The 26,739-nt window shown below is 36.4% G+C and overlaps 1 protein-coding gene across 2 annotated transcripts in view; it reads right to left on the reverse strand.

Moving 5' to 3' along the window:
- Window positions 1-534: 534 nt before the first annotated feature.
- Window positions 535-26,739, reverse strand: part of LOC136803951 (protein furry homolog-like) — a 51,774-nt gene continuing 25,569 nt past the window's right edge. For both annotated transcript variants that reach the window (XM_067060677.1, XM_067060676.1), the window contains 25 exons: window positions 26,433-26,541; window positions 23,599-25,913; window positions 21,115-21,225; window positions 20,782-20,903; window positions 20,492-20,695; window positions 19,969-20,165; window positions 19,564-19,638; window positions 18,837-19,116; window positions 18,228-18,441; window positions 17,922-18,022; window positions 17,449-17,680; window positions 16,998-17,099; window positions 16,434-16,743; window positions 10,579-10,904; window positions 9,864-10,068; window positions 9,221-9,331; window positions 8,401-8,598; window positions 7,478-7,642; window positions 6,648-6,788; window positions 5,215-5,604; window positions 4,691-4,956; window positions 4,299-4,428; window positions 3,684-3,994; window positions 2,039-2,696; window positions 535-1,809 (listed from right to left, as the gene is read on the reverse strand). In XM_067060677.1, the coding sequence (XP_066916778.1) occupies window positions 1,363-1,809; window positions 2,039-2,696; window positions 3,684-3,994; window positions 4,299-4,428; window positions 4,691-4,956; window positions 5,215-5,604; window positions 6,648-6,788; window positions 7,478-7,642; window positions 8,401-8,598; window positions 9,221-9,331; window positions 9,864-10,068; window positions 10,579-10,904; window positions 16,434-16,743; window positions 16,998-17,099; window positions 17,449-17,680; window positions 17,922-18,022; window positions 18,228-18,441; window positions 18,837-19,116; window positions 19,564-19,638; window positions 19,969-20,165; window positions 20,492-20,695; window positions 20,782-20,903; window positions 21,115-21,225; window positions 23,599-25,913; window positions 26,433-26,541 (7,720 nt within the window). In that variant the 3' untranslated portion in view covers window positions 535-1,362. The remainder of the gene's footprint in view (window positions 1,810-2,038; window positions 2,697-3,683; window positions 3,995-4,298; window positions 4,429-4,690; window positions 4,957-5,214; window positions 5,605-6,647; window positions 6,789-7,477; window positions 7,643-8,400; window positions 8,599-9,220; window positions 9,332-9,863; window positions 10,069-10,578; window positions 10,905-16,433; window positions 16,744-16,997; window positions 17,100-17,448; window positions 17,681-17,921; window positions 18,023-18,227; window positions 18,442-18,836; window positions 19,117-19,563; window positions 19,639-19,968; window positions 20,166-20,491; window positions 20,696-20,781; window positions 20,904-21,114; window positions 21,226-23,598; window positions 25,914-26,432; window positions 26,542-26,739) is intronic.

Raw genomic sequence — 26,739 nt, forward strand, 5'->3', positions numbered from 1 at the left:
CTTCCGGGCGGATGAAGTGCGAACAATTTTCAAAAAATGTAGCTTAAAAAGTGAGACAGAATACATTTAACTATCGATTAGAAATAATACACTGGAAATCAGGAATCGGCATATCAGCATTTAAGATCCCAAGTTCCCCACAATCTTGCTGACATATGCTGAAAGATTTCATATGACTTACTATGTAAAGTTTAGCGTTCAGTAGCTTGTAAATATCAATGACGTCATGTAGATCTTCCTACTTTTATAATGATCCTTTTCCATTGCTACATGTTAATCAAATCATCTGTCTAAGCTAAGGGAAACCTGAAAAATAAGTGATTATTATAAAGCCACCATACCACACTAACCATCAAAAGAGCTTACACAAGGTAAACATCCGAGTCTGTCAGAAATTAACTCTTATAAAGGAAAGTTTAATCAGGAAGCATGGTTAAAATTTTAAAAATTTGAGTAAAAATCCTAAAACAGTCGAACTTCGATTCACGCAATCACGCAAATTTATTTTTCCAAATGCAATGAGTGAACAAGGAATAATGTTTTAGATAATTTTATTTGTGTCAATAAGAAGGGTCATTATAAAATTTTGGGAAAGATAAATTTTCCTGTTCAATTAGAAAGTTATAAATTTTAAATAATACTATAATATTCACTGAAAAAATAATAATATAAAAACTGTCTACAATTTCACAGTATATCCTTTTGAAAATGACTAAAAACAAAGACCGAGGAATCAAAGGAAAATACATTTTGGCGAAAAGCCGAAAAAAATAATTTTTACGGGAACTTAATTTGGCGGCTTTTCTTTCGCCGCAAAAATGTTAGTAGAAAAAAAGCTACATTTTTTAGACCCACGAAGAATGTACAAAATCACTAGAGCCACAAACTTAGTCATCCCAGAAAATTTTCTGACGAACATGGCTATATTCTAGGCCTTTTTAAGCAGCCTCAACAAAAACTACGGTATGAATCGCACGATTGTAGGTACTAGAAGAGAAGAGAAAATTCCTTGTCCAAACATCTTTTCTGGTACCTTCTGCTTATTGTAGACTATAGTAATATCTAATTAAAGTCGAGTTAAATTAGTCGAAATAAATTGGAACTAAAACATTTCCAGCTGAAAACTTTTTTCGATGAAAAGATGTGAGCTAATGCTGTTGACTGTTGATTTTTTACACCGCCGTCTCTAAAACTGAAATCAATGTTACCTAAATCGCATTAATTTAATGAGTGAACCAACATACATAAAACATTTTTCTGAAGTCATGGATATGCTGGATAGATTCGTTTTCAACGTGCCAAATTTGAAGCATTAATTGCATTTTCGTCATTCCTTTACCATAGATATATTATTGTTCAACTCTATTCCTCTGTAACCGATTCCGTTTTCTTTCGTTTCGATTCGAGTTTATTCCGCCGTGAAGATTCGTAAGTAGCCGATAAGAAGTCTGCCAGCGATTCGCTCAACTTATCACAAATGTAACTCAGCTCATCATATTTCCCGAGTAACGCAAAAACGCCTGTTCTGGTCCTTAAAATACTTCTTGCATATACGGATAAAATTGTCTCCACTTCTTCGTCCGCCCTTATTTCGTACGTAGAGAGTGAGGGATGGCGTTGCCGGTAGCAACGTAGTATCGATAAAGCCTCATCAAATTGTTTCTTATCAATGGCATCAGATACAAGTTCGGCTGTCTCCTTGAAACTCATTATAGGGCCTGGAGATGAATCTTCCACTGTATTATTTGAGTTCTGTGATGCGGTAAGCTCTGAACGTATGGTGACTAAATCGACGGTAACGTCTGTTATCTATTTGTAGTAAAAATAGTCAAATCGAACTAAATATGCACCCGAAGAAAGTATGTATGGAAATTGTCATGTAAATTCGAATTTCTATAGTTTACTGACTACCTAGAAGTTTCTCTGTAAAACAGACAGACGGATTGATTGATAGATAGACAGACAGACAGGCATGCGCAGTTACAATCAACCAAACAGTTGAGAGTACGAATTTGAAAAGTTAACTAAGAACCCTTACCTGTGCGGATGTGTGTACTGTTTGTATGATCTTCTCGACGTAACCCAAATAAATTTCCAAACACATCACATACTGCATATGCATGCGATACAAACAACGACACAACTCTATCATCGTGTTCTCATTACCCTTCTCTTTACTTTCATCAAAAAGTTCCTGTAGTTCGTCATCCGACGAGAAATCAGTCTTTGAAGACTGCAACAGCTCGATATTCTCTTGCGTGTGTTCCCGTTTCTCTTGTAACCCCTGTAAACCGACATTCAATTTCAATACGGTTAACCTGTGCTTTAGTAACAATTTTCCCGTACTGAACACCTCGCGATCGATAAATATATACGGTAAACGTAGTTCGTTCTCGAGAATATCCTCTAAATGAGACAGTTTGTTTAGTATATCGATCAGCGAGCTACCGACGACGAGCTGCCGGGTCTCGCGCGTTAGCCTTAATAACCAGATACTCCATGATTTTAACACTAATGGAAAACATGGCAGTGAATCAATAGCTTCCTCTATAGTAGGTTGGCTGACAAAAGATGTGATGAGCTTGGACCAACGTCCAGGGATTTCGTCATAACTCAAAACAGCGAAATCACTCGTATGTGGTGGAAAACTCATCAAAGTGGAAGAAATCGTCTCCAAACCACTTGTCGAATCGAAACTGAAAATGAAAAGAAAAAACTATCACTTACCAATTTTGATTTGAGTTTTAGATAGCACAATTTTCACTAAATCTTCATAGAAATTAGGATAATGTCGGGTTCCAACATAGTATAAGAAAGCCGCGGTTGGAATATGTACCGCATTGTCTTCTTAGTTAATTGCTGTTCTATCTCTGTCGCCGAGCTTTATAAGAACATCAAGATGCTCAGTTTATTATTGGTAGATAGTTTTTGAAATTTTTCTCTTATTTTCCTTCACAAAAAGTTTTTTTATTGCTAGATATCTTTGAATCTGTACCCAATAGAACACTAATTTTGGACATATTTTAGGGGTATTTTGTGGAAAAAATAGTTTTTCGCCAAAATTGAAATCATAAGAACTATATTCAAGATGACAACTTTCCTGTCAATTTGAATGATAAATTTTGAAGGTGCTGGCTTGAAACTTTCACAGTATTATCTTGATGTACTTTTTCATTGACTTATAAAAAGATTTCACTGAAATATTGTGAAGGCATTCGAGGCACTTTGTTTATTTTTGAGTTCTTTCAGCTCAGCCATTTTGTGCTTGTTTAAATTTCTTATTGTTGATCTTTCCTTTACAATGATTTTAAAATGCAAGTGTATTATCAAGGGTATATTATTAAAAATAAGTCTAAAATGCACTGAGAAGTAAGTATTAACGACAAACCAATAAAATTTACCATTAAATATGCTACATTACTGATCTCTTGATCAAAAGATAGTCATCAAATACGACAGACATAGAACAACAGAAGTTCAGATGTTACCATTCCAGCCGCGGCTTTCTTATACTATGGTTCCAACAAGGTGAAAAACAACCGGATAGGTTTAAAACGAAACTAGGACTGTTATGTTTTGATATGTACAAATAACGAGCCTTTGTAACAAGATGGAGAAGACTGATTAAAGTGAAGCGGAAAGATTTTTAATGGACTTTTCAAGATCGGTAATTAATCACGTACCTTGATTGAGATATGGGGCTGGATGTCGGTGCAGTATCGTCGTCTGTCTGCCTGCTCTCGTTAACTTCTTTTGGTACTGTGATCGGACTACTTGGTGTTTCAGGGCGTTTGTCGGGCGTGACTGGCTCACTATGAGATTCACTCGAGGGCGGACTCGTTGTTGTTGTAATTGTGGTACTATGGGTGGTGGGAGTTGAAGATCTCTCCGCCACAGAGTCATCGTGTGGAAGGTTGGGCGGCGAGTCAACGATATCGACATCGTCTTCTTTGACAGAGGCGAGAGAGGATTCGTGTTGTGAGCGATGTAAACTCTGTAAAAAAGATCATCGGTTAAAAATTTTAAAGATAACTTGAAAATGATCGACTAATCTTTGAGCCTCGAAAGTTATTTCCCACCCTTACCACCTAATCTTATCAACGAATTTAAATTTTTAAGATAGCAACATGGTCAATATGGAAGAACTGCCGGTAAAACTTAGTCGAAACGTATAGACGAGTCGTTGTTACTGAGAAAAATCCGTTTAAGTTAGAAAAGGTGTTAGATTGAAAGTTGGCCAATAGAATGTCTTGTTTTTATTTGGGAGCCAATCAGTTCAAGGGGATTTCTTTTCTTACATCAGATTCTTCTTCATCAGCAGAAACTTCATCATCTTTGCCAGCACTGACCGCTTGATCAGATTCACTTTCACATGGTGATATGCGACCATCATCCTCACCATCAGCCAGCTCTGTCGTCGACGTCCAACTAAAAAATAAACATAACGTAGAAAACACTGTCATATTACATTTACATTAAGAAATATTGTCTCTATTACTTTTATTCAACCAACACACACTTTTAGGAGATTTGCGTGCATTTCACAGAACAGCTTCTAGAAAAGTTTTAGAAAAGAAATAACAGATTTTAACGCATGAGATCGGGCTAAATCGGGGCGACCACAAATCCACCGTCAGAATATCAGATCATGGTGAGAACACAGAAACAAAAAATATAATTCGAGAGGCACCTGAAACCTCCAATCTCCGTCTCCTTGTCCAGTTCATCATCCAAAAAGTCGAAATCGGTGAAAAGCTTCGTCAATTGTTGACCTGAGTACTCATCATCATTCGTTTCGCCTGGCTTACCCTGCTCATCACCTGATGCCTCCTCTGAGGAGCCTGCGCGTTCACCCAGTTCGCTTGACGAACTGAAGATGACGGATAAGCTCTGTTTCAGGCCACCCTTGTGTCCACACAGTGGTAGCAATTGCGCTAGTCTCTCCTTCGTTCGACGCTGTTAAATTTAAAAAGAAAGAAATTTCTTTTTAACAAGAAAAATATCGAAAAACATTTTGTGATTACAATCCAAAGAAAATACTGAATGCGATATCTCTCACTAGTTTGTGGCAAATAGTAGGTCACTTATATCGCTTTATCTCGGTTCATCGAGCAAAACGCAAAACGAAAATATTGATATTACCGAATGAATAAGTGCAATGAAAAACAAAAACGATTTCGAAAATTTTCCATCTCATCAAAAGATAAAATTTACCTGAGAACCGTGTGGTTTTCTCCAGCATGGTGCTGACGTGCCGCACACTGTAATCCCGTGTTCACTGTTCTCCTCACGTATATCGCCGTGTTTTGAGCCTATGACCGGCGTGTTCTCCATGTTATACGTGAATTCTAACGTACGGCCTGGCAACTCTTTCTTAAACATCTGTGATGAGAAATGGAACGGATTTTCGCCAGATGTTGAAAGATTGGAACCACCCCAGGGTAGTTTTGGAGCTAGTGTGAGTAAAGAGCCGATGGAGCCTTGAGGTTGAACTAATTGTGAGGATGTGATGCCAGTCTGTGTACCGCTCACTTGTTGAATTTGTGAGGAGTTAGACACGACCAATTTGAGAATGTTCAATGAATCTTTCCACAAATTTACATCCTAAATATAAAAGCAAATTAAACATTTTAAAAATAGTAACACCATTAGCAAGAAAGATATCCGGCAAACAGCTTTTGTTCTATTGCAATAAAAGGATGAAACGTATTATTCCCCGAAAAAATCAAAACATGAGCAGCGTTTTTAGTAGCCTAAAAATCGACTAAAAAGGAAAAATGAATCCTGAAAAATATCATTGAAACCTAAAAAGAACCACTTTAATTTTTGACACCAAGGGTAATAGATTATTTTCCATTTTGCTACACGTTTTTTATAAGAACATACTTTATAAGATAAGGCTTCGATGGCTAAAATATCAAGACTAGGTTAAGAACATTTTAAGGCTTTGTAATTGTGGACTCTTAAACACCCGACTTCTTATGAAAATGGACAAAAATACTCACCAAATTGCGAAAACACTGGAAAACATGTTAAGTTAAGAACATTATTGGCTGAAAATTCAAAAAGCTAAAACAACTGAAAGCTTTAAAGATTTTGGATGTTCTTATAAAAAAAATGTAAGAGAAACAAGAGAATAACGAATGTTTTGTTGGGTTGAAAAAGAAAACAATTCCATTCTAATGGAGCCTGGTAGAACAATAGAACAATAGAATAGAGTGTTGTTTTCCGATAATTGGCCAACAGCACATGCTAGGTTAAACAGAATTTCACATTCACAAAGATTCTAAAACCGATGTGTTCATTTGAACCATTGCATTATGTCACTATTTTAAAAGCAAAACTACCAATCTTATCCTTTAACGCAGTTGGCTCTCGCTAATCCGAACTCGAACAGAGAATCTTATTCGTTCGAATTACAGAGAGATTCGAATTGTAGAGAGTATTTTACGAGGGTTTACCCTTAGAAAGATTCAAATGATAGAAGTTCGAATAAGTGAGAGCCTATACTGTAAACCACATTTGGCGAAATAGCCTAAACGGTACAAAAATCTGAACTTCTTCTCAAAGACAATCTTCTCGTAATGGCTGATAGTAAAAAATAATTTCCCATGCACTGTAGTAATGTATTCTCTATTATTACGAACCTTCACATGTGATGTAATGACTCTCAATAAATGACTGTGAAACTGCTTCATGCCTGGAGACGCTGACTCAGCATATTTGACCAAAGCAAAGATAATAGTAAGAACTGGCTGTTGGAATATTGCAGGTCCCATCTCCAGAATCTGAAAAAAAAGAGTTAATTATAATATATCAAATCAAAAGAGAAGACTTTGGCTATTCTAGGAAAATAAGTTGCCACCAGTTTTGAGGTCATATTATCCGGAAGAAAATTAAAAGGTGGGGTTAGGCGGGATTTCTTAACGAATCTAGGTTTTTTTTATCACAGGGAAAAACCCAGGAGATAAAAATCAAGGTTTGGACATTAAGGCCGTTACCCACTCAGCATTTTATGGTCGGCGAACAAGGCGCGCGGCCTAATTATTGCATAAATTTCATAAATCAAGCCTTCAAAGGCTGTCGCTTTGAGCGCAACAAGAGTTAAAACTTTTCAACTTTTTTTGCTGAGCTGTGCAGCTTCCCTCTTGTTCTTTTTTAATTAGCCAATCAGAAGAGACACTTAACTCTCTTGTACCGTGTGCAAAAAATATCAACAATATGAAAAATAAAAAATGTGCAGATCAGTGGAATGGGAAAAGCGTTCAGCGACCAAAGTGCCCAAGCCGTGCGCCTTGTTCGCCGACCATAAAATGCAGAGTGGGTAGCGGCCTTTAAAAATTTGCCTAAAGTTGTCATTCCTTTCCCCATTCGTTTTAAATTTATCACTTGCAAAATTGGGTGAAGTTTCAGAAAATTTCCAAGCATTCTAGTTTTATAAAACCATTTTACTACACATTACATAAAACAAACATACTTCGATAAGCAGTGCAAGTAGAAGGGCATCAAGATTCGGATAAGCTTCGATCATATTTTTACAAACGACTTCAATCCAGAATTGAACACTCTTTGAATATTCACGTTCTTTATACATCTTCATGATCAAACTTAAATCACGTAGACTGGTGTTCGATCGGCAAGCCTTTTAAACAAAAGAAACAATAGATACATATTATACTAATTATTACGGGTTAGGTGACACTTTCAGAAAACTGTTGAAAGCCAGTAAAGTTACACCCATGGCGTTCTAAATCTACAGGCTTAGCAAGCGTGCAGCGACTTCGATTTTGTGGAGGCTCAATTTAGAACGCCATGGTTACACCACATATGTATCAGTTTTTTTTCACCATATCCATAGTAAAAAACTATGACAAAAACACTTCAAAGAGGTATGAAAGAGGTCTGAAATTTGGTAGAGTTGCCCCTTAGTCATTTTTTTAAAACGTACACATATTATATACTGTTGGAAAAAATTGAACAACTTTCTTATTTCGACAAAGTCGCGTAACATAAGTTATGAGTTAGTTATGGACTAAACCAACTATACCAACTTTAACTTTCAAGGACACGCTTCATTTTTCACATTTCTGTGTAAAGAAAGTTGTTCAGATTTAAATTTTCTTTCCAATGGTATATGAATATACCTATGCTTGTTGAAAATTATTTTTTAAGCCAAAATAAGCCAAGTAACAACTCCATCAAATTCAGAAACGTTTGAAGTATCTTAATGATTTTTTCGAGACCTGACTACAAGGGAAAATTCAGTTTCGTTTCTTAATCTACTACACACTGCAACAGAGTAGTGTGAGACAGATTGAATAAGAGTTCTCAGTAACGAGCGCTAGAGTGTTCTACAATCTTCCTGAAAACTGATTTTTTTAATTCTGGAAAAACACTTACAATTTCGATGTTATGTGCAGCGTCCTTACAAAACTCGTCTGGGTCATCAAAATTCAGGATCAATTTTGGTAACAAGGCGATAACGTTCAACGAGAGACCAGAAGAAGGGGCTGGATCGATGATAGCAATCGATGTCAAGTTGGTCAGTTTGGAAAGAAGACCGAGGGTTGGCTCGGCAGTAGCTGAACAAGTCAAACCCTTTGATGAAATAATAATAATAATAATAATAAAATATACAGTTAAAAATAACGCTATATCGCCGGAAGCCGTGTCTTATTAGCCTAGTGAGTACGGGCTTAGTTAGCTAGGCTAGGTTGGGAGGGGAGGTTGTTAAATTATAGAAACGAAAGGAGAGAAATGCCAGGTTCGCTACGCTATTTCATGCTTTTGTATGTTTTTTTTCAACAGGGAATTTCTCATGTAATAAAAATAGGGACTCTACTCAAACGATTATGGCTGTTAAAAGCACACAGCTTGATGAAGCAGGAATCCATTCGAAAACTATACACACTAAGTTTGCGTGAAAAGTTTTGTTTGCTAGCACAAGAAGTAAGCCTTTTTTTCTCATATACTCAATCGTGCTGTGAGAACATACGGCAATTCATGCGAAACTCTTTTCGAAAACAGGCGTAAAAAGTGACTAGAAACGTGTTTTTGTCTCTTAACGAACTATCCATCTATCCATCTCTTAAACTTGAAATAATAATGATAATTTATAAGAAAAATGCTTTTTTCGAATTTTGAGATACACTCTCTATGAAATCCCGATTCCTAAATTTTCCAGATAAAAAACGTGACAGATTTGAAAAATTAATCTCACCTTTAATAATAGACTTTGAACGCCAGGGAAACTGTTCCAATTTAATTTACTGAAAACCAATTCAACTCGATCGATACCACTTGAACTTTTTAAGTCCAATGTTTCCAAAACCTAAGGAAAAACAATAGTTGAACTCTATTTAAAACCAGAACGCGCTTAATCTTGATATTTTTTGTCGTCCGTTGACTGAATAAGTGATTCAAAGAGATTCTTATAATAAAATTGCATTTCCAACTTTCTTCTGGGAAGTCGTGAATATGGTATTATACAAGATCAAAAACGGCGTGGCGAGACTTTTCAAAATGCGTTAAAAGCTTCTCTCCTACATACATCTGTCATGTAGTATCAGACGGTACAAAACTTTCAATTTTGAAGAGAAATTCTAACTGAGTCAGTAATCAACAAAAAATTTGTAAGATAATTATGTTGAGATTTGCCCCATACCCAAGCACAAAATAAAAAACAAATGAATTTTAAATTTAAGAAACCAATTAATTTTCCCTTTAGTCTGCCGCCTTTTAGTAGAGAAATCTAAAGATCAACAAATCGGAAAAATTTCCAAAAAATAAAAGCGCCCCAGGCTGATGGGTTCGCGACAATCCATTAATTCTCGTAACCAAAAAATCGAAATAAATCAGCAAACCTTTTCCAACAACTTGATAGCCAATAAGAATTCGTGTTCGTAATCCGATTCTAGTAATGAAACTCCGATCCAGAATAATCGGGCTAACATATCATAAGGACTCTCGGGCAACTGAAATTCGCTAAATTCTTTGCTTGATGTGGTAGAAGATGCAAGAGGCGAGTTCATGACGGAATGTGTTTGTAATGCCATTTCGCTATCATATCTAAGAAGAAAATGGAGCTACATATTATTATAAGCATTACGCCATGACCCAGCTCTAGAGATTTTTCAGTTTGTCTAAAAAATTACCTTTAAGTTTCGCTATTATGGAAGCAAATATTTGATTCAAGTAGGCCTTCACCTTTTTGAATTCGAACGTTTGATTTATCATTAGATAAAAAGTTTATATCCATATCAATCCTCAACCCAGTATTTCAGTATTAACCTAAAGCTGGGCTTCGAAATAAGCGGGCTAGTGCAAGCCGGATCTCTGCGACTCCCTAATTGAAGAAACAATTTCTAAACAAAACTTTCCAGTTTCGAAATAGTGCGGACTTGGAAGGGTCAGTCAAGATTTAGGGTTCGCTTAGGGCAACTGGGTGGTTCTTCGACTTTATGATTTTAACCTAGCTGTTTGACATTTTAAGTATGCTGTCCAAATGAACCCTAAAGACCTCAGATATAAGACCGAAATGGAAACGGACTCTAAATCAACAACTAAATCGGGACTCACCTTCGATCTTTACGCTTGCCCTCAAATCCTTGAACACGAAGCCTGGTACTGTGACTGTGATCAACGTCGTAACTATGCGATCGTATGTGTTGCTGCGATATCATAGTGGATGTGTTGTGAGGAGGCTTCCCGATCGCATTAAGGGTGTCCATACTTTCGGCAACCAAGTCTTGTCCCTGCTCTTGCTGTTCGGCCGGGTTCAAATCTTGTAAACTACTAGTACGTCTGGCTATAGTGTCCATTTGTTCCAGAACCGATTTTGGACGGTCATTGAATGCATAATCAACTTCTGCTAAGAATGTCATTAGAATTTCCATGAAATATCCCTGAAAAAGACAAAAAGGTGAATATGATGTCAATTACAGTCAAGACGGATGAAAAGAAACAATCGTATTGACCTACATTAGTGAGTTTATATATCGGAGGATATCGAGGGTGACGGTAAGTGAAGTCAACGCAAAACAAAGTCTACATTGCCTTTGCTTACCTAAACAGACGACGGTATTTTGGTGTTTTTACCGTTTTGAGCAAAGTGGAGGGCGATTTTGGAGACATGTCAACTTTGCTTTATACCGTCTCCTTCGATTTATCTCGAATACATAAACTCAATATTTCGAAATTTTTGACCAAATACCTTAAAATTATGGGAGAGATGTTTTCCTGACCCTTTTCGTACCTATGCCGACATGAGCGGTTTCCATGACGGCATTTGCCGACATGAGAGATTTCACTCTACTGCCAGTTTTTCTTAATGGTTGACAGTTTGATTTTAAACTAGATTTTTTAGAGAATCTTATATAACTGAAAGTGATGGTATACATTACCAGCGCTTGTTCATGTCGGCATATGAAGACATCTGGTAAAGAGATGGAACCTTCATTTAGGTCAAACACCCCAGGCAATAAAAAGGCAAATTTCACGTATAACGTGGCGTACGGCAATGGATTTCGAAATTTCCATAGATATCGACTATTTTTACATAAATAAAAGGGCTACTATGCAGTACCGTCGCAAGTCTTATGTGGGTTCAAAATTTCAGAATATATTTTATTGTTTGGTATTGAACCCTGTCAACTAGAGGCTAAAGTTAACAAATAACTTTTAAACTTATCATCACTCATAAAGAAACTTTGATTTAACCAGGGGGGTCGGTAGTAAAATCTCAGACATAATGACGTTTACTACGGTGGTGGTGTGACGAAAAATCGAAAAAAATCTTTACTACCCAGGGTAGTTAAATACTAAAATGGGTGGTAACTATGTGTTAAATGTTGAAAGAATTTACTACCTGGGTAGTTAAAACTGATAAAATTAGCAAATTTTAGCTATTTTTGTAATTCTTTTAATTTTTTGCATGACTTTTCTGAAAAAATCTGAAAATTTTTATAATTTGAAAAAATTTTCTGTTGGAATGTTGTTTGCTGCAAAAGAAAAATTCTCGAAATTTTTTGTCAATATAAAAAAGACTTTAATTCTAAGGGCAAAACATTAATTTTTGCACAAAGTGAAAAATGTGTCACAGGTCACAGAAATAATCATTTTTTAGTTTTTTTTTGTAAAATCAGTCCGAAAAGTAACCAAAAAATAGGTGGTCTCCATGACAAATTGTCCCAAAAACTGTCCCAAAAATACCTCTTCCAAGAGTCTGGGTGGTGGTATGTAAAAAAATTCGTAAAAATCCTTTTACTACTCATATATGTCTGATATTTTACTACCGATCCCCCCCCTGATTTAACGGTAATCTTATACAGTACTATGTTAGCAAAGTATAATGTCGTTTTTTATTTTAAAGTAGAACCTAGAAAATTTCGAATCCAAGTCGCCTAAGATCAAAATTAAGGTAATGTAAAAGTCATTATTTTTTCTGAATGAAAACTCGCAAGCTCGGTCGTTACTAGACCCCGGGCAATATTTCTCAGTACAGCCCTCACTAACCGGTCATTATTGTATTATGAATGGCCTTGAAAAGAAACCGATTTACGTGAAATTTATATGAGCTAAAACAAAGTAATCCTTTCTTACTCACACTCTGTTTACATCAACTCTCAATAAAATTAATACAAGCGAGGGTCCAACATAAATGTTAGTTCGAATCCCTCAAATAATTGTTAAAGGGGGCGCGCGGGGTGGCACCCTTCGAAATAAAAACTAAAAAGGGGAAAAAATCCTAGTAAAAAAGCCTATAAGGTTGATATCTTCATATCTTCTTCGAAAATCTTCATTCAGTTTCCTAACCCTTTCAGTGCCGCTGTCGGCGTATACCGACAAGAGAGATCTCGACCTATTTGCCAGAGTTTTTTTTAAGTTTATTGAAAATTTGATTTTGAACTAGATTTCATTAAATAGCCGTTAAATAATTAAAATAAATTTCAAAGATGTTTTTCATAATTCTACATATTTCAACTCAAAGTAAACATATATATTACATTTCTGATATTTTTCAGAAAATAAAGCTAAATGTGATGGTAAGCTTTGTGGTCGCTCTTGTCGGCATATGCCGACATCTGTCAAATATGGTCGAACCTTAAAAAAAACGAACGGCAGTTAAAGGGCTAATAATGCGAGGCATGCATGGAGACAGGTTCAAAAAAATATATATCACCAAAAACCAAATCCTTTCAAATTTTGTTTTATAAATTTTAAGCCGTTGAAGGAAAACTAACATGTTTTGGGTGGCCAATTAAGATTTAGCAACGATTAAATTAAAACTGTTAAATATGGTAACTAAGAATGTTTTACAGGTTGTAGGAACTCAGTGGCCTCTAAACCAATCTCACTTTACAAATTTCGTGTATCGAACTTCTTTGGATGCTTCTTTCAACTTTTCTTTGAAGCCTTTTATGAAATCAGCAGCTACCATCTCAGACGGCAATTTATTCCACGTAGGGATGGTTCTATCCCTCATTACATTACCTAGTCTCTGTTCTTGGCTAGATAAAATCTCTAATTATCATATAACTGCAGTGTCAATTAGTGTCATCAATTTGCCTGGATGTCTATAGTATTTCTAACAAATAAAGCACGGTACCAATATTTACGTATCTGTGTGAAACAGGTCAGATAGACAATCGGGTTCGAAATGAGATTTAAATTGAAAAAGGCGACCAATACACCAAATTCTTGTGTTTGGAAACTATGAAACGCCCTCAGTATAGATAAAATACTCAGCGGAACAAGAAACACACAAGTCCATATATTTAATTTCAAGACATCTTTTATGCTTCTGGTTAGTCTTTGAATCGTATGCAATCTTTCAGCTTCGTTACCGTGAAAATTATCAATGTTTTGAATGTGAGCTTGATTGCGATTTCGAATTCGGATAGTTAGTGCGGCCATGACGAGGATGACGATACAAGTTATTATTCTGGAGATGGCGGAGAATATTGCAACGTATGGATTGACAAAGAGATTTTGGTTATTCTGGAACCCACCCATTGGAGGTGGTGTCAATAAAAAAAAAAGGATAGCAACAGATAGAAAACTTGACAGAAATATCAAACGTGCGATCCTTTGTTTGGTGACAATAGTGTTGTATCGTAAGGCGTATTGCATGGCGATCCATCGATCAGAGACGATCATTATTGTAATCAGTAAGGAAGTCGTGAACGAGCCAAACATTAAAACTGATAGAAACATCTTTACTCTTTTATATTCCAAATCGACCCTCATTATTGCAAGTAAACACAAAAATATGGAAAGAATAACAGTCGACGAATCAGCCAAGGAGAGACTACGGATTAGGTAATAATTGTTATTGTGTAGACGGGCCTTATGGATGCAGAACTGGACGAACACGTGTAAAAGGAGTGTTACCAAGAGTGTGACCAAGAGAATAACAAGGTAAACTTCAAGCGACTCCCTTTGTACTTTGATTCGATCGGCAGTTTCATCCGAAGGTTTTAAAAATCCCGTGTTATTCATTTTCTGCCTGTTCTAGTATAAAAGAACTTTAAAGACTGATCTAAAATGAAATGGGGAAAGACTTTTCAACCATGATAAGAAACATTATCATGACACGAGATAGTCTACACAATAGACAGCTCCAGGCTTTTAGACCTTACCCTTGGTCTATAGGCACTGCTATAGGCGGCCACTAGTAACCCCACCGGGAATTTCTTATTAATAGGTTTAAACATAATAGACAACTTTCACAAAAGATGTTTATCAATAGTGATTTCAAATAAAAGAATGTTTAAAACACAGCTGATTGGCTTAGGTTTCGAAACTTTCTATTGTTTCATTAAAACCTCAGTGCGCATGCGATTTATCCGGAAAATTTCAATATTCAAAACAAGAGCAGTGCTCATATCCCGAAGAGTAGGAGTTTTACGCTCGAAACGAAGGAATATACAACGTAGCCTAGACACGAGAAAGAACCAATCAAAAACTTAGTGAAAAAATCAGCTGCCCATCCAATATATTAAGAGAATTAATGCGGAGTTTTCTTGCTATCATAACGAATGAAAAATACCACTTTTTTTATCCAAAGGAACTTGCTCATCAAAGGTAAAAGAAAAGTTGTTTTCCATGGGGTCGATTTCTTTAAAATAGGAATAATTCCAAAAAGGCTCTCTGAAAATGAATATCGTGACTTGCACTCGCTATAAAGCTTTAACGAACATTCAAATGAACTTAAGATTTTTTTGCGTCGCCGAATGATAATCAAAATACATTAACCGTATTGAAATTTAAAATATAATCAATATTTTTTTGAAATAACAAGTCAATGCTCAAACAGTTTCATTTTCAGCCCCGTGTGGAGTCCCTGGGAGTCCTAAATTTTTTAGCATTTAAGCTCGGTTTTTAAGTGTCTTCATAAATGTTTTTTTTTTAATGTATTCGCAAATGTTTCAATGTTTCGGACATGTTGCATCGTCCAGAAATTCAAAATTAATGGAATATGACCCCCTAAACTATTTTTATCATAGAAGTGTTTTAAGCACTTTCGCATTATTTAGCTGATAAATCACTGAAAATAGTATAAACATCCTGAAAGATTCTGTCTTTTGTTAGAAAAAAATACACCAAATTTTATGTCCAGTAGATCACTGTTATGACTTTTTAATGCAGGCATAAATTTTGATACATTTATCAAACTAACTTCAAATTTTAACAGGTTTTAGATATCAATGTGACGTTTCAAAAAAGTATCCAAAATTCATTTTAAAAAAGATTTTCTCATTTTTTTTAAATTCTTTTTGCTTTCAGAAAAATGTTTATCCACTCAACATTAAGCCGTTTTAGTAAAGGGTATTTTTCAAAATACGAACTCCCAAATAGCTTGATAATAATAGGGTTAAATCAACCCGCCAAAGATCTTGAAACGAAAAATCATAAAAAAGGATCTAAACTTGTGTTTTAAGAACACAAAAAAATGCTCATCAAAATATCGGAAGGGAAATAAATCTGTAGTCAATGGAAAAGAATGACAGGAAAAATGTTTTCTTGATGTACAATTCATAAAAGAAAACCTCAGTGTTCGAGTCAATAAAAAATCGACCGTTCAAACAGTTTATTGGTAAAAAACTACTAAAATGCATTCCTTTGACTTTCACGTCAAATTTTCCCTATTATAGACTGTACACACTTTTTCATTTAGAACCCAGTTTATAAGAACACTAAAACTCAAATTTTGGAGAAAAAATAAAATCCAATTCCCAGTCGTCGTCGTTGTTGTCGTCGTAGAAAAAAAAACAAATTCCACTTTTGATAGAACACTTTTAGAACATTTTTATAAGCTTGAGAATGGCGATACAACCGAAATATATCGCTTGACTGTTTTTAAATTTTAAATTTTGAAAAATGGCTTCAAAATAAATCCGAATTTTATTTTTTTGTTAACAATTTTTTCCTACCTGAACGTCGTCACTGCTGTCGGCGACCGATTCAACCAATCGCTGCAAGATATCCGACAACATCGGCCACGATAAGGGAATTTTCAACGAACGGAAAATCTGGAAAGAACGGCCCGCATAATGGCGTGACGAGCACGACGTCGCCCAGTGTAAAGATTCACGCGCCCACCGCCCTGGTAGAAGGGCGTTTGGAAGGGCATCATCAAAGAGTTGAACGATGATTTGTAGGAATGACTCGAGTTGGTCCGCACTCTTCACTGTGCCATTTCGTGGAGTAATGTCTTCAAATGCCCACAATGGCTTACAATCGCTGAGAACGGAAAATAAATGAAAATATAAATTATTCAACTTCAGAAATTCGCACTTGACAATTGAAAAAACCCTACTTTATAAGAATAGTTAATTGAAGTGCTTTTTGAGCATTTTCCCGGTCTCCTAGTCGGAGAATTAGTTAGTTCTTGGAAACCATTTCAAATGAAATTCAAATTTTTCATTGTTTCACTTAAAACCGCTTTAAATCTGCTTTGGCGTGAAAGATAATTCGCCGTTAAAAACGAGACTGACCTTTTGGCGAGATATTCAATGACTTCTCTTGCTCTTTCATCGATACTTAGTCCCCTTTCTTCCAGTTCTGGACCACCTGCTTGTGCAACCAAGTTCTCTCGGCTGAAAAGAATAAAGGGAATAAGGTCTATAATGAAGTTTATTGAAACATAATATTTCAAATCTGTGTATGATTTGTTCTTAGCTTTCCAAAAGTAATTCAGGATTGCCATCATGGTAATGATGTTGAGATCACGGTTAGGCATATTGGTTCTTAGGTCTATCTTCTTCATCACCACAGAATTGCCCCAAAGAAACAATGTTTGTGTTTGAAAAATTCGGGACTTGGTCTTTCAATCACCATAGTGATTCTTATAAAAAGTCAGCCAAGAATTACTATTTCATAACTTTCTTTTGATAGGTTTAATTTTTGAACGAACTACTGTTTTACAGAAAGGTTTCTTTTTCTTACTCTTCATCTTTGAGTAGTTCGTCCGATTCCAGTACAGCACCATCAGCACTTGTTTTCACGTTGGAGTTCTTCAAACTTGCACTACGATTTAGTGCCGTACTGGAGACAGTGTGGAAGTCCATCAGAGCTTTGGCAATGGTTGATCGATCACCATCACATACTAACACTACCAGAAGGTTAATGATGAGACGTTTACAATTTTCATGAACCAATGGCTTGGCATGATCCAGTCCTATTGATAAAAGACAAGAACATTAAAAATCTTGGTTTAAACTATGTAAAATAGTGTAGCAAAAAAGGTTTACAATTTAAGGAGGAGAGAGAAATTAATTACTCACTAGGATATAATTCAGTGGAAAAAGCTAAGGGGAAAGTTCATTCGTATGTCTTCGTTTATATCCAATACAATTCGATCGAGATTCCCAGGAAGAGGTCTACTAACTGCAAAAGGGTATGTTTACATTGTTCCATACCTAGGAAGCCGACGTGAAGAAGCAACGGTAGATAGAATATCCAAGAAATATCTCGCTGGTCTGAAACAATCTCTGCCAATAGCATCAACGAGAAGTTACACCTGGAAAAAGTGAATCAAGCAAGGTATGGTAAAATCGTGTTTATACTCAAAATTATATTGGGACCTGTACTTCAAAATTTTTGATCAAGCTTAGTCCGCAGGAAGAAAACTACAGCAAACTGCAGCAAAAGCCAACTGTTTTTTCTAATTTGCAAGAGAAACTTATTGGTTTGGCCTGATCTATTAACATGCATAAAATGCCTACCTGTATAATTGAGCAGGAGGAGAAGCCAAAGGGAAAGCTTGAGTTATTGGCGCAAAATATTGTAACTCGTAAGGCATTGGCAATGGGAGACCGACGCCTTGCATTGAATGAGCCTTCAAGACCCAATTCAACATCCATAACTCTGAAGAGCCTGTCTCCGTTTTCTTTTGTTCGATTTGTGATGCCATCTGACTGGCTTTAACTGATTCCAACACTAAAAAGAAATAGTTTGTGTTATTTGAGGGACGATAGCACAATTAACTCTAGAAGCTTGTATGTTGAAGCTACTGCACCACTAATTAACCCGTGGGGAAGGCTTGGTTACGTAAAAACACCTCTGAAGTCTAAAAGGACTAAAAGTAAACAAACATAACCCTAAACTAAACATCGTTAAATAAAAATAGATAAGGCTAAGTAGTTGCAAATCCAAAAGCGATAAAAATTGAACTATGTCAAACGAACGGGGGCGGAGAACGTTACACAAAGTATCTAAAATAAGGAGTCTTTATTAGGAGGTTCTAAAGAGTGCCCTTGACTCCCTAACCACCTTGAAAATTCTTTTCTGGAATGAATTGTCAAATAAAATTCTTAGAATAACCTTATCCTTACCAGATTCAGCAAAATTCCTTGCAGAGTTGATAGACGATCTTTCAGTACTTAGTCGATTATTGAAGGGTGCTTGCTGAGGAAAAGAGGGCGACTCGCTTCTCATTTCTGGATATTCACTGTCCAGCGATGGTTGTTTCTTAGGTGACGTAATGTTTTTCTTGTAGTCTTCATTCTTACGACCTGTCGATACGGTGGATGGTGGCGTTATACATTTGTTCAGTGGTTTAATGTACGGTGGACAGTCCAAACGGTCCCAAAAGTTGGTAACGATTTCAGTAAGCTGAATAAAGAAGTGAAAGAAGATTATCAGTTGGACTAACCTATTTCCCAGCAAGCAAGGGGCGTAATATAATAGAGACGTTCGTAGATCTCAAATTACTGTAGTTTCCCCAAAATAAATTGCTTTCGCCTTTTTCAAAGTGCGGTCACAAAAAGTACCCGAATTATGAATTTTCTTTTAATCGGAACGAAAAGTTCGAACATTTTGGTTCGGTTTCAGATCCTGTAAAGGCATGACTTATCGTTGAATAGTTCCAAATATTTTACAGTTAATATATTACGCTTGTGATGGTTGATACAACAGAAATAGCGAATGGAAAAATAGTGGACGGCGAAAGAGGTTGTCATATTGAAATTGGATTGAAAGCCAGAAACACAACAAAATAAATTTACGATCTATCAGGAAAAGGAAAAATGCACCGAAAATCTAAAAAGAAAATCGTCTTACTCTGAGTTCTTCTGTCAACACGTGAATTGTTTTCTCCGTTTTAGCGCGTGCAATATAAATTGCTACTTTCTTCGCCTAAACGTGTGAAAAATAGTTAAATGGATCATTATTGTCTGCGTGACATTGGTCACTGGTTTTAGTCCCACATAAAATGTTGACGAGTGAAGACTTTAATGGACTTTTGAGCGGGGATATTTAATTTAAAACGCTCATAATAATAGGGGGGGTGACTATATCTATGTTTAGAAGTATTCTGCAATTTAGGCTCGTATTTATGCCCCTGTTTTTAGTGTTTTAATAAAGGAAAAATTAAGTTAAAACAGACACGCTTAACCACAAAAACCATTACAAAGAAAGGCCTTTATCATCTTTATATTACTATTCAAAAAACGGTGATTATCTTACATGCATCAAGACGGGAGTGCCGCATACACCAGCCATCACGATCAAATAATCCAATATACGCGTCACATTTTGCTCCCAACGAGCACACAAAGCGGACCAGCATTCTTCAATCTCTTTGCTGTAATATTCTTCGTATTTCACAGTCAAGTAAAACAAGTTGTTTAATACCATTTGGGTTGAGTGCACTGATCCCCAGCCTATATCATAACAAACGATGTTTTAGACTTGGAATCAAGGCGGAGAACTGTACTATAGAAAACATTAGGATGTATTCTAAAAACTGAGACTACAGATTAATTAGTTCACAATTAATATTATTAGACTTTTACGCTCGGGTACCCAAAATTTAAACAGGGGATGGAACATTTTTCAAAGGGAATTGAAATATGGAAAATCATGAGCAGAAAAGCTGGGAAAGGTCTTAAATAGAAAAACATTGCAAAATATTTTTATAATAATCAACGATCAGGTTGTGGGTTTTAATAAGAAATGCCCTGGGATGGGCGCATCCGAGAGAAAGTACCTTCGCCCTGCAAAGTGACAGGTTTCAATTGTCTCGTGTTCTCAGGGATTTCTCTTGGTTTCTCATCGTGTTGGGAATTTGGGTGGGCTTCATCTTGTTCCTCAGAAATGTCAATAAGCTCTACATTTTTCAACCAAGGTACCAAGTATTGCAGTAAACAACGTTGACCGACCATGGTGGCAGTCTCAAAACGTAAGGTCATTTCTATGGACACAACAAAGTGAATATCGTATAATGGACTTTTTAAATCGCTTTTAACATCAATTAAGATCGAAACTTCATTTCCTTACCTGATAACAGAGGCAGTGTAAGCTCAGGATGCGTAAAAGCGAGCTGTTGCGAGAACGCTTGATTTCCGTACGTGTATGCGGCAACTGCCGACCGAAACGGTACCATGTAGCCGAAAAATCGTCTACGATGAAAAAGATAAAATCCGATAAGCGAGGTGAAAACATTTTGATGTACACCAGTGATATTAATACAGCAATGTTTTCAAGATCAAAAATTGTTTTTGCAAAAAAGTACTAACCATTAAGGTAAAATGGATAAAGTTATAATTTTAAGATTTCGTACTGACAGGCAAAGAATCAGTTAATGGAATCATTACGGAAAATACAACGAACCTGTCGAGAATGCAGATCAATTGAGCAGCTTTCTCTCGAATCTCTTGACTTGGATCAGCTGTTTTAAAGAGCACCACGCAAATCAAAGGGATCAGCTGACACGAATACGGGCTGTAAAAATAAAAATAACAAGTGATACTTTTATGGACATACCTGGTTATGCATTTAACACATATATAATTGATATCTACGTGAGCATGAACGTTAAACAATCATTCAGAACACAAATAGTGACGATTTATTAAAATTAGTCGTTTGTTTCTTATAAAAAAACGTTCAGAAACCAAAATTTCATGCTCTTGAAATATTCTTTCATATTCAAGAATTCGTGAGCATAAAAAGACATCTATTTCATCAAAAAATTGAGTAATTTGGCTAAGAACATTGATGTATGCTTATTAATAGTGATTCTTATAGATAAAGATGCGTTTTTTGAGCTGAAAAGTTTTTTTTACAAAAATATGCTTGACCCATCTTTTACCTACTTTCATGCAAAAAATCAGAAAAAAACAACGATCCAATTTTTTTAGCCGTTTTTTAGCCCAAATTTGCCTAAAAACATTTTTTTTCGAAAATTGGGCTCAGTCACATTCGAGGGTTTATAGTTATGCATCTTTGTGCAAAAAATCATAAAGAATGAAAGAGCCAATCTCGAGAAAAGCTAGTACCTAAGTAATTGATAATGTGCTTATAAAAAAATATCGAATTTGGCCAGTTTTTCTATAAAAACACGCCAAGCAACCAAAACTTCATGTCTAAACATACATATGCTTATGTAAGTCCTCGTGAGCAAAAAAAACATCTACCTCATAAAAAAATTGAGTAATTTGACTAAGAACATTAATGTATGCTTATTGGCCCAGCTAGCTTTAGCGTACTGGGCCTTTCATTAGCATTCTGCCCGGTGTCAGTGTGTAACAATTTACTAGGCGATACGCGTTTTCATATATGGCGTTTTCAAGCACAGGCTAATTCAGATTGTGAAGGATTTGATTGGCTGTTAGAACATGATTGACAGAATAAAAAACAATTGAAATCGTCTTTATTGGTTAAAAACATAAAAGGAGAAAATACAATTAACTATTAAAACTATAAGAACATAACAGATGTAGTGTGTTTTAAGAAAAACAATGTAACAAACCGTAACAAACCTTCTTCTCTTTAGGAAGGATGTTCTTTTAAAAAAAAGTTTTTTTACATTTCTCTATCATGTGAACAGTTCAGTTGTTCACGTGTTAGGAAAAAAACATCTCTGTATATAAGATTTAAATATTATGAATTATTTCTTATTGTTGTAAATAAGAGATAGCCGAATGGTCTAAGGCGTCTATGGCTTGTATTAGCGACTCCAGGTTCAAATCCCCTCTGCTACTCAAGTCTTGTTCAGTTCATACTTTTATTCGCTGGGCCTTCATGCCCTCTGGGCTTCTTGTTACCTTAAGGGAAGAAATTTTCGCGGAATTTAATTTCGCGAATTTGGGCGTAATTCGCGAAATTAAATTCCGCGAACTACACCAAAATTGTTAAATCGCGAAATTAAATTCCGCGAAATTCGATTTTTTTTCTTCTTCTTTTATTTTGTTGTTTTTGAGCAGGTATTACCAAAAAAGATGGACACGATTGATGTTTAAGCATTATAACGTGTATTTTTTAACAAATATAAACAACTCCGTGATGCTTAAAAGTTAATCTAAGTTGATAAATTCTTCTCAATCGCGAAATTAGATTCCGTGAAACTTTTAAAATTGGCTCATTCGCGAAATTAAATTCCGCGAAATTTGCCATTTTGAAACTCTGATTCGCGAAATTAAATTCCGCGAAAATTTCTTCTCGCGAAAGTTTCTTCCCTTAAGTTAATAGTGATTATTATAGATAAACATGCGTTTTTTGAGCCAACAAATTTTTTTTGCAAAAATCTCCCCGAGCCATCTTTTACCTATGATGGTACCCTACTTTCATGCAAAAAATCAGAAAAAATTAATGATCCAATTTTTCACAAAGTCCAAAAAACCCGTTTTTAAGCCGTTTTTTGGCCCAAATTTGCCCAAAAAAATTTGTTTTCGAAAATCGGGCTCCGTCACATTTTGGCCACCACCGTTTTGCACCTTTGTACCAAAAATCAAATGATTCCTATGATTCAATCTCGAGAAAAGTTGGTAACGAACGGACGGACGGACGGACGGACAGAGGTGAATTTATAGGACCTCCACCCCACCGGGGTAGGTCCAAAATCAATAATAGTAATGACAGTCATTTACTATCTTAAGCCTACAAGGATTGGATGGACTTAGAATCAAAATTCATAAAAATAATGTGAAGAAAATCACGAGATGGGTGAACGTGGTGTTGTCATTATTTAAAAAAAAGCACGATTATAAGAATAACAGAGTGCCCATCAAAGAAATTCTAGTGGAAAACTATTTTAGGTGTGCAAATCGTTTCAAATTTCAACCGAAAAAGTTTTGAATCAATAAAGAGACTTACTGTTTACTGAAGACATTAGCCAAGGCTAAGAAACAACCATTTGAGATGCCTCTTTGTCCAGTGTAACATCTATCCACCACGAAATTCAATAGTGCTGGTATACTTTCATTGTTTTCCAGGAGCAGTTCCACAGTCTCTTGGCCAAGCTTGTTGACTTTGTTATTCTTTGAGATAAGCATGGTATCTAAGAGCTTGTACAGATACCCGTTTGAGACTGTTAAAGCCTTTTGATCGAAAACTTGACCACAGCATAATAAGGCACACATTGCTTCCAAAGCTGAGAATTCTAACTCGATACTTGAATGTCCACCTGTCGTGCTCGTGCCCAGACTGTTAACGTTAAAATGACCACACCAGCTGGCTAGCAACAGGAAAAGATGATGGCGTCCTTGGTTACGTAGTAAGGAGCTTTTCATGTGATTGGGAATGCTTTTGACCATTTTGTGTAAGAACCTTGAGAAGTAAAGTCTCAACTGCATGAGACCAGCGTCCGTCTTGTCATTTTCTGATTCCAAAATCACACGCATTCCTTCGATGTATTCTGCCAGGCATGTCAGAATATTGTTATTGTCGACTTGCGATAAACTGTAACGGAAACAGCCTTGTTCCGCATTAGCAGCGAAGATCCGGGCTAGTTGCAACCGTAGTAAATCTCGCTTCTTTTTCTTTCGCACAGCTTCAGCTTTTCGGTCAAGGACATCACGTATGAGGGGTTGAAGTTCTTCGATAAGCTGTGGGTGAGCTTTAGGGTTTGTTTTTCCAAGACCAGTGACAGCAGCTTCACGGATTTCATAACTTTCACTTTTCACAAGCATGATTGCAGTTCGGAAGACCTCTGAGAGACGTGGATAATCGGCGGGTAGTTTGCTTCCTAGCTCTATACTTCCTTCTGATAACTCACTTGCAGTGATTGTAGCAATTGGAGAAGTGTTCAAAACGTTCTTAGGTGGCGCACAACAAAGGAATATCAGATAATTGCGCCATAAAGAGACGTCGAATACGTTGGCGGGGGTCCGCGGTGCCTTGAAGGAGATAAGTGACGTCCGACTTTTGATTGAGTCAAAGTCAGCATTAGGATCGATGACTCCGTAAATTGTGAAGAGACGGTTATTGATGTGCGGCCAAGTGAAATAAAACATTTGTGCCCAGTGCTTGCAACGTGTGAAAATCTCCTCCAGGAATCCTGCTAAACAATGAGACCATAGTTCACGGCTGATACAATTAGAGACGTTGTCTTTTTGTTTCTCTGCCAATAAGGCTGACTTTTCAGCTAACAAAGATAAGTCCATTTGAGGGGAGAGACCTAGGGATGATTTATCGGAGCCAGAAACACACGATAATGCTTTCTCGATAACTGCTGGTGCGCATGACTCGATAATATCGATAACCGATGCGTCTTTCGAATCCGGATAGATGCATTTGTAAAGTTGTCGGACTTCTTTTAGAACCGTGAACGCTAACTTCCGATGCATCGCTTTGATACTACACAACATAGACAGCGCGAATCCTTCTACACAGTAGAGAGTGTGAGCTGACTGGGTCTCTTTCTCATTGGCTGTTTTGGAACAATGCATAGACATTTCGAGGTATTTGTCGGTTGTGCTGCCAACTGGTTGTATCAGTGCCATTCTCCATTGTATCAAAAGTTGAGCTAGCATTCGGATTGAATTCTCTATCAATGATGGGAACGAATCATGGACCTCTTTTAGTGTGAACTCAATATATCCTTTCAGAATCTCGTCTCGGTACTCTGGAAAATCAACGATAAGTCCCTGAAGCGCAGTGAACGCTAAATTCCGCAGCTCCTCATCCATATGTAAAGTTAATCGAGCGACCAATTCTACAAGATCGATTTTGCTCATCCCGTCCGGGATACATTTCGGGATGGCCGCAACGCAAGTTCTGAAGAGATCGATTTTGGCTTTCCTCTCACCTGTGATCATATCGTTAGCTTCTTTATTCACGTTCTGCGGGTTAATAAGCGTCATTGGGCGACCGACGTTGACATCCAGCGATTTTAAGATACTGTCCAACGCTCTACGTACACTTGTGTAATACGTAACAACGCCGATGTTCCGTGCGGCCTCTTCCGTCAACTTGGTAAAAGTCTTTTTCACTTTCAGAGTATTACCTGAAGGTAGTTGCCCAATTGTACTGGGCATGGGAGGCGAACCTTCTTTACGCTGCAGGTTATCTGCTATTACAAGGAACGCACGTAACCCGATATTCATCCGTTCGGGATTTAAGGTTCCACTTTTCTTTCCGATATTCAACAAATCAAAAATGATGTCTTGCATTGCGAAATCAAGCTTCTCCTAGAAATAAAAAAAAATCAATTAAGTTGAACTGACTTTACTTTAGGGGTTTGATCTGGTTTGATTAATAATTCAGTCGAAAGTGTAGGTTAACACTTTTAATTGACCGAAACAAGAAATTTTTGTATTGAAAGTAGAGTGCTTTCCTCAAACTTTTCACCTCTACTGGAGGTACCTGAAAAAACACTGTTGGTCTTGTTCTAAAAACATCGTTACGTAGAAATAATCATCGTTCATTGATGTTTTTTGTGCTTCTTTTTTAAAAATTGTGTAATATTATTTGTCTTTTTCCATGTGGACTTCATTTTATTGTACACTTTCACTACTACTACTACAAAACATCTTACACAACTCGAAAGAGCATATTTAATGTTTTAGGTTCATTTCACGGACATTATAGTCGGTAAAACAATCACCCAAAATTACCTAAACGATAACAAATAGGAGAAGCAATGGTCAAAACTAAAAAAATAGATTTCCTAAAAACACCAAACAACTGAAATTCATTTATTTTTTTACCTGTGCAATGAATTGTATAATCTTGACGAAAATGGTCAAAGGAATATTTCTCGGAATGATCGTTCTTGAGTTCTTTGGAAATAATGTGTCCGTGATGCTCCTCAAACGACTTGTAAAAAAAGAGAAATACGAAGGGTAAAATTCACGAACACAATTTTCATGCCTAACTATAGATACCTAGATACCTTAGCTCTATAAAATAGGAAATAAAATAGTCTATAAAATAGGTAAAAATTTGGGAGAAGACTCGACGCTCGATTACAGCGATATCGAGTTGATGTGTGTGTGTGTTTTTCTGCGGCGGAGA

Source organism: Clytia hemisphaerica, unplaced genomic scaffold (genome assembly GCF_902728285.1).
Source record: "Clytia hemisphaerica strain Z4C2 unplaced genomic scaffold, Clytia hemisphaerica genome assembly, whole genome shotgun sequence".
In the NCBI taxonomy this organism is placed as follows: domain Eukaryota; kingdom Metazoa; phylum Cnidaria; class Hydrozoa; order Leptothecata; family Clytiidae; genus Clytia; species Clytia hemisphaerica.